At 45.0% G+C, this 12,837-nt stretch overlaps 1 protein-coding gene across 1 annotated transcript in view; it reads left to right on the forward strand.

Moving 5' to 3' along the window:
* Positions 1-5: 5 nt before the first annotated feature.
* Positions 6-12,837, forward strand: part of DYNC1H1 (dynein cytoplasmic 1 heavy chain 1) — a 61,621-nt gene continuing 48,789 nt past the window's right edge. Inside the window, exons 1-6 of the mRNA XM_061159440.1 lie at positions 6-273; positions 7,797-7,884; positions 9,830-10,003; positions 10,228-10,483; positions 10,870-11,056; positions 12,489-12,760. Coding sequence (XP_061015423.1) covers positions 21-273; positions 7,797-7,884; positions 9,830-10,003; positions 10,228-10,483; positions 10,870-11,056; positions 12,489-12,760 — 1,230 coding nt within the window. The 5' untranslated portion in view covers positions 6-20. The remainder of the gene's footprint in view (positions 274-7,796; positions 7,885-9,829; positions 10,004-10,227; positions 10,484-10,869; positions 11,057-12,488; positions 12,761-12,837) is intronic.

Here is a 12,837-nt window from a genome sequence, read left to right on the forward strand (position 1 = left end):
CGGGTCCCGAGCGCGGCGCCATGTCGGAGTCCGGGGGCGGCGGCGAGGACGGCTCGGCCGGCCTGGAGGTGTCGGCGGTGCAGAACGTGGCCGACGTGTCGGTGCTGCAGAAGCACCTGCGCAAGCTGGTGCCGCTGCTGCTGGAGGACGGCGGCGAGGCCCCGGCCGCGCTCGAGGCGGCGCTGGAGGAGAAGAGCGCCCTGGAGCAGATGCGCAAGTTCCTCTCGGACCCGCAGGTGCACACGGTCCTGGTGGAGCGCTCCACGCTCAAAGGTGCGGGGCCCGGGGCTGCGGAGGGGGCGCCCCGCCAAGCCCGCAGCCGCCGGGGGCGCCCCCCCGGGGACGGAGACCCGCGGGGACAATGGGCTCGCTTTGTCTGCTCGGCCTCTCAAGATGGCCGAGTTGGGTGGAGACCGGCGTCTCCCGGGCTGAGCGCGGGCGGAGGCTGCATCCCGGCCTCCGCTGTCACATGAGCTCTTCGGTTTCGGTTTGTGTCCAGGCCGCGCCGGCCTCGGGAGGGATCCCGGACGGACGGCCTGGATTGTGGCCGCTTCGGTCGCCCGGATGTAGGGGGAGGGCCCGGCGGCCCACCTCCCGCCCCGTACCGAGGCCAGGGCAGGGACCACGGCAGCTCTGCCCCGCGGGGCTTCCCCTGTGCTGGGTTGGACAGCGCACGCAGCTCGGCCTTTTGGACCTCACGCTGTCCCCTGCCGAGGCGGGGTACATCACCCCACCCCACCCCTCCCCACCCCCGCTTCATACTCGAGAAACTTGAGGCCCAGCTGAAACGACTGGTCCAAGGTCACACCAGCTAATCCTCCCGAGACTGGACCCAGCATCTCAGTTTCCAGTCTGCTTGTTTTCATTCAGACATACCTTGTATTTATGGAATACTCCCTGGTGGCTCAGATGGTAAAGCGTCTGCCCGCAATGCGGGAGACCTGGGTTCGATCCCTGGGTGGGGACGATCCCCTGGAGAAGGGAATGGCAACCCATTCCAGTATTCTTGCCTGGGAAAACCCATGGACAGAGGAATCTGGCAGGTTACAGCCCATAGGGTCACAAAGAGTCGGATACGACTGAGCGACTTCACTTTGTTTTAAGATGATCCTAACGGTGACCCAGCGGTCTTTGAATCTATTGGGTTGGTCAGAAAGTTCCTTCGGGTTTTCCCCCTAACATCTTATGGATGTTGGGCACGTTTTACCATCTTCAAAGCAGAGGGATTCGGGTTAGGCACCGTGCTTGCTTTGGCAGCAGGTATACTGAAACAGGTTAGGCACCCAGTGGAGGGAGGGGGCCAAAGGTTTGCATATTCCAGCGGTCTCCTCCAGTAGTGACCTCCCTAAAGCAGGGCTGGACTCCTCTTGAGAGGGGAGCTAGCCTTCGACTAGGATTTCCCCTGGATGCTTTGACACCATTTGTAGCCAGTGGCCCGAGTGTCTTGACAGTTCAGTATGGGTGTGGCCGGGTGCATCCAGGAACCAAGAGGATGAGGACCAGGTAAATTCTAGCTTAGGACCGAGGATGGGGCATTGTCTGTAAGTGCTGGGGGGCAAGCTTCTTGTAATCTCAAAAAGCTGTGCTGTCTGCTTCCTGGTCCTGTTCCCTGCCCCCTCCCCCCAGACTTATATTTGTTTCAGATAATTTGTTTCTTTCAAAGACTTTTCTTACTCAGTAGATGCTTCATTGTAGCATTGGTCGGTCTCTGCAGGAGGGTCAGCCAGGGGGAAGGAGAATTTTTCTTAGATCCACAGAGAATGTTCAAAGCTAGTAAACCATCCAGGCATATTTTATGTTATATGAATATTAATGTTGTTTAGGTTTTTCTTTTATGTTTGGGATTGTCTTCCCACTTGGAAACCACCAGTGTTTGAAAAACTTTTTTTGAACTCATTTCCTTTTTTTTTTCTTTAAAGTATATGGTCACAGTAGAAAATTAAAGTAAACAGATAATTAAAATCACCTGGAATCCTTCGACCTCTCTATGACCACAGTCAGCCTTTTGGTGTCTGTCTTTGTGGTGGTTTTTCAGTGAACATACATTGTTTTATTAAAATACATTTTAATCTGCATTGTTACTGTATTTTGAGTGGCTTGACCTTGGCTAATTCTTTTTTTTTTTTTTTTGGCTAATTCTTGATCATATTTTCATTGCACTGTGTGTGTTTTGAAATCAGTGATTTCTACGTTAGGTCTCACTTTCTTTTTACGGACAATAAACTGTAAGTTTTGTTCTTTGCTTCTAGGGTTCTCTTTAGTGGTTCATTTGACTCAACATCTTAGGATCGAACTTTTGCTAAAATTATTGGAGGGTAACCCTATTTCTGTTGAATGCTTTCTGGTACAAATCGCTTCTGTTTTCTTGGTGGTCCATTTTCTGCTTTCAGGATCCAGGCATTCGAATCTTGGCTCCATAATGACTTGCACTTTTGAACATTGACTAAGGAATGAGACTGTCTAAAATTGAAATCCTACCTCATTCATGTATTTATAAAAGTCCCATAAGTATCTCTAGTAATTCAATTGATCTGTAACTTATTTTTCACTTATATAAATCTGAGGAAAACTTATGTGGTCCCATAAGTCTAATTAGCACCCTGGCTGCGCTAGCATAATTTAGACACAAGCGTAGGCCCAGGTCACTTAGTACGAGAACTATCTGTCTTCCAGGTGGTTTTTTTGAGTTAGTGTCGCCGTTTGCTCCTTTAAACAAATATGAACATCCAGTAGTTATTTACAGTGAAAAAGTAGGCTTCCATTATAATATTGAGAACAAATCTGAGTGGTTTAAACCAAATAAAGACCACCACCAACAATGAAGTCATATCATTTATTCAATGAATTTATTTACTTCTACTTTATCTTCCCCTCACTTACCTCCCTTTTTTTGTGGAAAGAATTTTCCAAACACATAATTGAATATGGAAGCATTTTTTATATTGAAAATCGGCGTATTTCTGTTTTTCTTTTTTTTTTTTAACTGCTGCCTCTAGCTTTAAACTTTTTTGGTAAAGTACAGCACTCCTTGCAGTGTAGAATAAAGGTTGTGAATTTAGCAGTTTATTTGGGGGGCTGCCCTGTGCAGCTTGCAGGATCTTAGTTCCCCAATCAGGATTGAGCCCATGCCCCCTGCAGTTGGGGCGCTGAGTCCTAACCACTGGACCACCAGGGAAGTTCCTAACAATTTTATTTTGATAGCGGAGAGTTGGTAGGCAAGGGAAGGTTAAATTGTGGCTCCTTGATGTAAAAAGAGAAATCTCCCTCCTGTAATTCCTGGCCTGTAGAAAAGTGTTTTCCTCATAGTGTACTTTTGAAAGTATGACCAGGTAGGTGACCATTACGTGATGGGCATTTTACGATGGCAGTGACATTTCCGTAGCGTTTTTTACCTGACGTGCATTTTTGTTTGAGTTCATCCCCAGGAGAGGTTGGGTGGTGAAGCGGGGGGAAGGTGAGGAGGATCTGGGGTGCAGGTGCTGTGGGGTTCTAGTTTTATTGTGTTCCACTCAGGTGTCTTATCCTTGGATGAGACTGAAAATAGTGGCTGCCTTTAGTCCATACTCAGCCTAAACTTGGAATTTTAGTTTTTTCTGACAGACGTGGTTGAGGGGGTTTTACCTCCACTTCGCTAGTGCAGAGCTGGCCAGCAACCGGAGTATGAAAGAAAGCTCGTGGTTTTTACAGGACTAGCCCTCCTAGAGATGTAGTGGTGTAGAAAGATGTATGGGGAATATTTTTGTGGAGTTTGAAACATTATTTTTCTGAAGACTTAATTTCCCTAAAAGATGAAGAAATAGATTGATGAGTAAAATGTATTCCTTTCTGGCCTTTGCTTAGACCCTAGAATGGTTAATAAGATGATTAAGAAATTAACAGGAACCGTTTCCTGTGACTCCGCACTGTCTTGGCATGCTGGCCGGGAGTCCCTCAACCTGGACCTTACTGTCCTGTGCTGTAGGCGGCCCCCCACCCTCAGGAGGTCACAGTGGTCTGCAGCGGGTGAGTTTAGACGTGCAGTGCTTCATAGCGAGTGGAATTCGTGGACAGGAAAGGAAAAACAGTCGTCACTACTTTTTGAGAGCTAAAAACAAGTGGAAATTTCGTCGCTTGGCATTGCAAAGTATCTGGCTGGAAGCAGCGGGAGAGAGGTAGCCCAGCCCACTCCATCATGAGTGAGGAAACCGAAACCGCAGGCTTTTAGGACCCAGTTAGGAAAAGGATGCTTTTAAGGAGGGTTCTGAAACCTAAAAACTAATTTATCTGTTCAGTTCCTTGGTATCCGTTAAAAAGGGCTGTTCATCTTTATTTACTTCATAGCGGTTCTTTTGACTTAGTATGAGCCTTCAAAAGCATTCAGTCCCTTAGGCATCACTGACTTATTCGTTTTTCTGGAAGTGTCAAAATGAGCCCCAGACTTAGCTAATGTACAAGGGGAACATGGAGTTTAACCCTTCTTTCATATTCCTAGTGGTGTTATGAGTGAAGAGGCTCAGGACTCTCCCCGAGAGTGTCACAGCCTGTGAAGGAGGGCAGAGGATGGACGTGGGGATGACTGGAGAAAGTCCCAGGGACGTGAAAGAGAAGAGCTGGAGTGACCACTGGAGAAAAATTGGAGGGTGTGTGTGGTCGCCATTGACCAAAATAATGTGCTATTAGCAGTATGTTGGGATTTTAAAAGGAAAAGAAGAGGAAAAGTAAAGAGAACCAGACACACGTAACAAGTAATTTGGCCAAAGAAAATGAGTGGCCTCGTTTGCTTGGTTGCGAAGAGGCTCGCCCTGTGGCTGGAGAAAGTTGGGAGGGGACGGTGGACGCGGGAGTGACCACAGGCTGGCCAGCCTCGCCTGGCCTCTTCGCCAGACTGCAGACACGCACCCGCTCCACCTGGGAGAGGTGGTATGAGTCCTAGAGGAAGTGAACGTGTATCTGTTTGTATTTCATTCAGCGAGGCTATTGCTCACCTAATTCACAGTGTAATGATATAAATCATTTGCGGTTTGAGATACAGTCATCTTTCAATAGAAGTATGCGCAGAGTAGTGCTTAAAGACATTTCGAACATCTCTAGAAGTTCCGATAGACTCTCAGAAGTTAACCAGAGAGATGTCCACAGGCCGCTGTAATGTGTATCAGGGTGGTTGGCCGCAGAGGAATCCGAGAGGCGGCCACAGCACTGGGCTGGGACTTTGGTTCCGTGCGTGTATTAACAGGCAGCACAGTATCAGTCTGTTGTGTATTCACCAGGAACTGTAGCAGCATTAGGAAACTGGTTCAGACTTCATGGAAAGTGGTATATTACCTGATAAAACATGCAGACTGTGTTTGTGTATGTCTTTAATACTGCAGGATTGATAGTCTCTGTTAGGAATCAACTAATAAGTGTCTTTCTCTCCTCCAAACAATTTTTTTTTTAATGTTTCTGCAGAAGTAAAATTACTGTTCTTTGGAATATGTAATAATTTATGAAGAGGCAGGAAAGTTTAAATTGTTTGGCCATTTACAAAACAAGGTCCTGAGTTCTCCGTAATGGGACTCAGACCCACTCAGGCTTTGTGTGGTCCTTGTGTTTATGGGGAACAGGATTAAAAAGCCTAATTCAAAATGTGGTCTTCAGCTGATTAATGACGACTTCCAGCAGTCACTGTCATCAGAAGCAGTTTTACGGAGCCGTGGAGGGCACCTACTTGCACACCCTTGTCTGAGGGTGATGTCATGGGGCGTGCCTCCTGCTGCAATGCAGTGTGAGTCCAGGGTGGGCTGGGCGGGCCCTGCACAGCCGTCCTGAGAAGGAGACAGAGTCGGAGCCGGCCGTGACTCATCGCCTGGCCTCCTGCCCGCCTCCTTTAACCCCGTTTGCATTAGGACGTGCAGGCAGCGTGGTTAGATGCTGTTCCCAGTCGGCATGTTTGATTTCATTTATATAGAGGATGATGCTTTGTCCGGGAGGAAGAAATTATTCAAAGTTATTACTGTATTTTCTAATTATGTCAGTAATTTCCTTTGGTAATTATTTTCTGTTTATTGTTGGAGTGTTATTTTAATATGTATTTTATGTAACCCATAGAAGAACATTACTGAAAGTTCCAAAAATTGAGGGAAAAATTATTTCATAATCCCACCACCCTGACAGCTGCTTTAGTTTGGGAGTGTTTCCTTATATTCTTTGTGCTCGTGTTTTACAGACTGAAGTCACATATTTGGTTGGTTTCAGGCAGTATGATTTATCTTATCTGTTGGTATGTCCACATTTCAGTAGTTAGAAAACTCGGTTGGTTTGGGGTTTTTTTTTTTTTTTGAGGTAGTTGGTAATGTTTAAAAAACAGCTAGGAAGTCCCTGGCACACTAGAGTGTTCTGCCGCTCACTTCTCCTTCCTGGAGATATACCAAAAACAACCTTTTGGAAGAGTATTGTCTTCTTGATTAATATACCAATATTTTCTGTGCTTTCAGTGTGAGTTTTGTATTTGTGTCATCTTAAAGCTAAAGAAGCAAGCTGCTTTTGCTCATAGTTTTTAGCATTTATAGAAACCTTACAGATCACCTAGTTTAGTACCCAGCCCCTTTCTGATGCTGCTTTTACATTTTACAGATTTGAAGCTGAGGGGAAGAAAAATGGCTTTCCCGAGATCATTTAGTTAAGTCTGCTGCCTTTGCTATCACACCATGACTTAGAAGTAAAGGCAGATCACATGTACCAAGTTAGATTAATTCTTCCGTATTTATTTTTCCTAATGTAGTTATTGCATGTAGTATGTTGTTGCAGAGATAATTCAACTAGCGGGTGTATGCATCTGGTTGATTAGTGCTACGTCTAGAGGTTTGGATTACTTCCCCTTTTTATAATTTTTTATATTTTTTTTCAACTTTGAGTTTTAACTCTCCAGAAATTTTATTCGCATTGATCTTGAGTTGTCATAGTTTTACATTCCAGTAAGCTTTTTAAAATTCCTGCTGCATTCATAGGTTGACCGCAGAGCAGGCTCTGAAAGTGCTCTAAGAGCAGAGGGGAAGGCCAGGTGAACGCCCCCTTGTGGCCCTGGGGGCGTTTCTTGGTAGCAGTTTTCTTGACGGAGAGGGGAGGGCAAGCTGTCGACCCGTGAGGACCCCAGGCTTGGAATCAGACTTCTGCATTGTCCCTTTGTCCCTTTCTAGTCACGTGTCTGTAGGCAGTTTACTTACATACTTTGCTTGGAAAATAAGGATAACAGTAGTCATGCCACCCCCGCAAGGTTGTGAGGGTTAAATGTATGATACAGTTGACGTAATGCCTGTCACATAGAGGGTGCTGAGTAGAGAGCTGAGCAGAATACCCGGGGTGGGGGGTGGTCTGCATGTCAGAAGCACTGGGATGGGACCACTGGGATGGGGTAGGGGTCGGGGGTGGCCTGCATGTCAGGAGCACCGGGATGGGACCGCTGGGATGGGGTGGGGGGAACCTGGCCTTGGTGCATGGACACGGCCGGCACCGCCTGAGGCCAGGCCCGCTCCCGGCATCCGCGCAGGCAGTCCTTCAACTGCCCAGGCATGCCAGCGAGCCCCTATTTACAACAGGGAAGCAGAGAGGCCGGGAAGTTAAGAACCTTGCCTGGGATCACACAGCAAATAAGCGCCTGGATCTGTCGGCAGTCAGAAAAAAACGGGTGGAAGGGAAAATTAGGTCAAGCCACGTCACACGGGGTGTAAGTGCCAGGTTGGGGATGGGGTGAGGCTCATCAGGCTCTGAGGAGTTTATAAATTCAATTAAAAATTGAAATATTGACTTGAATTTGATATAATGTCTTTGATGATTTGCAGAGGATGTCGGTGATGAAGGAGAAGAAGAAAAAGAATTTATTTCCTATAACATCAACATAGACATTCACTACGGAGTTAAGTCCAATAGGTGAGTAGTATGAATATACCATTATTTTGGACTATAAAACTTGTGAGAATTAAATGTAAATCCTAATCAAGTCAGAGTTACCAAGAAAACACTCTCAAGATTTCTACTCTTTAATTCAGTTTCTTGTCTTTGATTTTATCTACTCAAATTAAGAGGATTTCCAAGTCAGTATAAAGTTAAAGTATTTTAATTGCCATGTCAGGGCATTAGCCCTTGAGCCACAGTGTATTAATACTTAACATGTTTAATAATGCTCTGAGATTATATCTGAGTTTTCATTATTATAAGTAAGTAGCACACATTCATAGATACAGGTCTGATTCTTGTTGGGATAAATCCCTGAAGACAGCACTGCTGGTTCAGATACAGCATTAGAGTCTTTAACACACTTTGCCCGATTTCCCACTTTAAAAAGATTGTGCCAATTTTTATGCTAGTAGACTTACTGAAATTCAAATACATAAATGTTTATTTCGCACTGGCTTTTTAAAACTTTTTAGTTTGAATAATTTCAAGCTTACCAGAGTTGCCTGGACAGCGTATGGCACCTCCCAGACATCAGTTAACCTTTCCCACGCCTGCATTATCATTCTTCCCCTGAGCCACCTGAGTGAGTTATCCACAGGCTGCCCCTCTGTCCCTAAACATTCTGCAGCCGCTTCCTAAGAACAGCCACATCATTGCCCACTGCCTCAGTACAATTTTCAAATTGCCGAAATTTTAGAACAGTTTACTCTAGATACAGTGCATATTCACATTTTCTCAGTACTTCCCCTTGCAGTATTTCTCCCATGATCCAGAATCCAGTTCCGTGTCTTTGATGACACTGGTGTCTTTGCTGAGCGCAGACAGTAGTTTGATGGAGCGCCCTTGCCCTGGATCTGTCTGTTGCTTCTCCATGCTCACATTCAAGTTGTACATTTCCGGCAGGAATACTGTTGTGACTGTGTTCCTTCTCAGCGTGTCGCAGCAGGAGCTTCATGGACTTTTTAGAATAACAGGAAGCATTGTGTCTAGAGTCCATATACATAATATGAGAACTGGAAAATTCAGATATTGCTTCCCTTGAAGCTGTTGGTTCAGCCACCTTTGAGCACCTGTGTTATGTGCAAGGTAACAGCAGTGGGTGTGCAAAGGAGTAAAACCTAACTCCTGTTCCCCAGAAGGTCACAGTCTTTGGGGAGGAAGAGTGGCAGATAGACCACTAGCTGTATGACTTGGCAGAATCTTAGAGGTGCAGAATACCGTGGAACCAGAAGACCAAGGAGACCGCTTCTGTTTAGGGAGGGTCCCACAGAAGAAGTGATTCTGGAGTTGGGTTTTGAAGGTTAACTTGGAATTTCAGCAGTTGAATATAGGCTTCTTAAGCAACTACAGGAAAACACATGCTGTGTAGAGAATGGGTCATGTAGTTTAAAGGATGCTCAAGTTGGGTACGGGGTGCCTAGCAGGAGATGAAACTAGAAGAGTTGGTTTAGGCCAGGTGTAAGGGCCTGGAATGTTCCCTCATCACTTTAACCTGCAGGTGACTTTTGTTGTGGTCAAGCTGACATGTGATTTAATGTCATAAATGAGTGGGACAGATTATAATGAGATCAGATTTAAGTTCTTCAGAGCTTGTAACTTGCAGTTGTTAGGGAGGTTTGTTTTCATGAGGGCAAGATTATGAATTCAACCTCCATATAAGACAAATTAACTTGGCCTGGTTTCATGATCACGTGTTATAACCTTAACCTTGATTCCATAGTTCTCACATAAGTGAATAAAGAAAGAGAAGCAGTGTATTTCACTATTAGAAAAGCAACAATTTATTCTTAATATGATTTTGAAATTAAAACATTCAAATGAATTTTTAATTTGCGTGCACCACAAAGAAGTCTGTAGTCATTGAGACTGATGAGGAATGAGACTATTTGTTCTAATGTTTTCTTTTCCTTTCTTTCAGCTTGGCGTTCATTAAACGAACTCCAGTGATTGATGCAGACAAGCCAGTGTCTTCCCAGCTCCGAGTCCTCACGCTCAGTGAAGACTCGCCATATGAAACCTTGCACTCTTTCATCAGCAATGCAGTGGCTCCTTTTTTCAAGTCCTATATCAGAGAGTCTGGCAAGGCAGACAGGTAAAAACCAGTTTTCCTTCGTTAGTTTGAATGTCGTATTTTACTTAATGTTTATAACACACCATGAAGAGAATGATGCAGTATTCAGAAATTGGGAGGATAAAGCTAGTAAACTCAGAGGATATGAATCGGTTGCATTAATGTGCGGCATTGATATTTGACAGACCTGAAATAATAGAATCTCTTTAGCGCACCAAAATGTGAGATGTTTTCTGTCTTTTCAGGGACGGTGATAAAATGGCTCCTTCAGTGGAGAAGAAGATTGCAGAGCTTGAGATGGGGCTCCTGCACCTGCAGCAGAACATTGAAATTCCAGAGATCAGCCTGCCCATTCACCCGATCATCACAAACGTTGCCAAGCAGTGTTACGAGCGTGGAGAGAAGCCGAAAGTTACAGACTTTGGAGATAAGGTTGAAGACCCGACCTTCCTCAATCAGTTACAGTCTGGAGTTAACCGCTGGATCCGAGAAATCCAAAAGGTAAGTGCACCGTATTGGATGTGTCATGTAAAATGCTTTCCTCTTTAATATCTGTGAGAAAACCGGTACGCATTCTTGTCAAGGAGGTGAATTCTGTGATCCTGTTGGTTCTCCCTCCCATTGGTCCTGGGAGTGCTTGGTGGAGGACTAATGTCGACCGCATGGAGCGGTCGGGGTACCATGTGACATGGTTAAATACCATCCCTGAGACAGCCTTAATCTCAGCGGTCTCAGTCCTTTGATTCCAAATTAAACCACCTATTATACAAGGACGGAAATCTACTTGAAGTATTGACCCTACATTTTAATGCACATATTTAATCAATGACCCTTTTTCTACCTTTGTTTAAATGCTGAGTACTCTTGAATGTTATTTTGTATTTAAGGTGACCAAACTTGATCGAGATCCAGCCTCAGGAACTGCCTTACAGGAGATCAGTTTTTGGCTGAACTTGGAACGTGCGCTATACCGCATCCAGGAGAAACGAGAGAGCCCGGAAGTTCTCCTGACTCTGGACATCTTGAAACACGGCAAGAGATTCCATGCCACCGTCAGCTTTGACACTGACACAGGTAAAGACTCGAGCTTGGCGCTAAGAGGCTGATGCAGTGAGCTCTCAACCCGGGTTTTGTGGTGAAAAGTAACAGATGCACTGTCTCTCCTGACTGCTTACTCCTTTGCATCTTATCTCATCTTTCCCCAGCTCTAGGCGATGGAAATGATCTTCCCACCTACCTCCCTTTCCCTTTAGGGCTTTTGAGAAGGTGAGCCAGTCTAGGCTGGAGTGTAGGCAGCCCCGGGGGCTCCCCTCGGTGTCCCAGTTACTTGGTGCCCTGAACAGGCTGCACTTCTTTCAGTGTAAAGTTACGCATGCTTTTGACAGTCCAGGCAGGAACAGGGTTTACGTTAAGCAGAAGTTCTTTGCCCACAGGGCTGCAAAAGGGAAGGAGAGCTGGTCAGTACTTTCTCTTCTGCTCTTCACCTGCCCCTCCTCCCATTCTCTGCCCTCTTCCCTGTTCCGAACAGTTGTCAGGATAAAGGTAGTTTCTGAATGGGCAGCAGGGAGGGTGGCGTTGAATGAGCGTGTACCGGGCGCTCAGATGTGAAGTGCCGGACGTGGCCAGACCTCGCTCTTCACCAGAGACACGTTAGAACCAGTCATCGGGACAGCAGTCGTCATGTTCTTTTCCTTCCCCTCCGAAAAGGTTGTGGTGCCCACATTTTAAATGTTAGAGGAAACCTTTTCAGTTCCTTTGACCACATTTCATATATGCTCATTAAGATATGGACATTCACTAGTACTGAAATGTATACTTTGAATTTTTTTTAATGCCTCTAAAACCTTTATATCTTTCCTAATATATTTCTTTTTTAAAAATCTTATGCCAAAGGAAGTTTAAAAAAAAAAAAGACCAGGACCCAGGTTTTCCTGTGATCCATGTCTACAATACACTCCCCCTAACTTGAGCCATGTGTATAAAATTTAAATTTCAGTGTTCTTAATGCTGATAAAATTCAAGCTTTACAAAACCAATGTGGTATTACTAGACTGCTTAGATAGTGTAGACAGCAAACAAAGATGACATCTCTGGGACTACCACTCACAGCCTTTGAGTATGCATGAACTGACATGCTTTAAAAGCAAAATTGAGACCACACTGGGATCACCTGTTAATAGCATTGTTTTTTCAAACAGCACAGTTTCTGTGTTTACTAAATATTTTGCAGCATCAAAATGTTCCATTGTGAGGATGTATTCTAGTTTACCTAACTCGTATTGGGTTCACCAAAAAGTTCATTTGGGTTTTTCCGTAAGATGTTACGGAACAAGCTTTTTGGCCAACCCAAAAACCTAGAAGGAATACTCTTTTACTTTTTTAAAAAAAAACTGAGGTGTAACTGACACATAACATTGTATCCTGTAGTTGTCTGGCTTCATGTGAAAGCTATGAAACTGCTGAAACTTCATGTGAAAACTGTGTAACTGTGTCTCTATTAATCTAGGTCTGAAACAGGCTTTGGAAACTGTGAACGACTACAATCCTCTGATGAAAGATTTTCCTCTGAATGACTTGCTGTCTGCCACTGAACTGGACAAAATAAGGCAGGCACTTGTTGCGATTTTCACCCATTTGAGAAAGATCCGAAACACGAAATATCCCATTCAGAGGGCGCTGCGCTTGGTGGAGGCAATTTCGAGAGACTTGAGTTCTCAGTTACTCAAAGTGTTAGGCACTAGGAAACTGATGCATGTTGCCTACGAAGAATTTGAAAAAGTAAGTTGTAATGTATCAGGAAGCCAACTTTAGGGCATTTCGATGAAAGTGTGCTTTAATAATAAGCTTCCCCTCTT

This window comes from Dama dama, chromosome 13, assembly GCF_033118175.1.
Source record: "Dama dama isolate Ldn47 chromosome 13, ASM3311817v1, whole genome shotgun sequence".
NCBI lineage: Eukaryota > Metazoa > Chordata > Mammalia > Artiodactyla > Cervidae > Dama > Dama dama.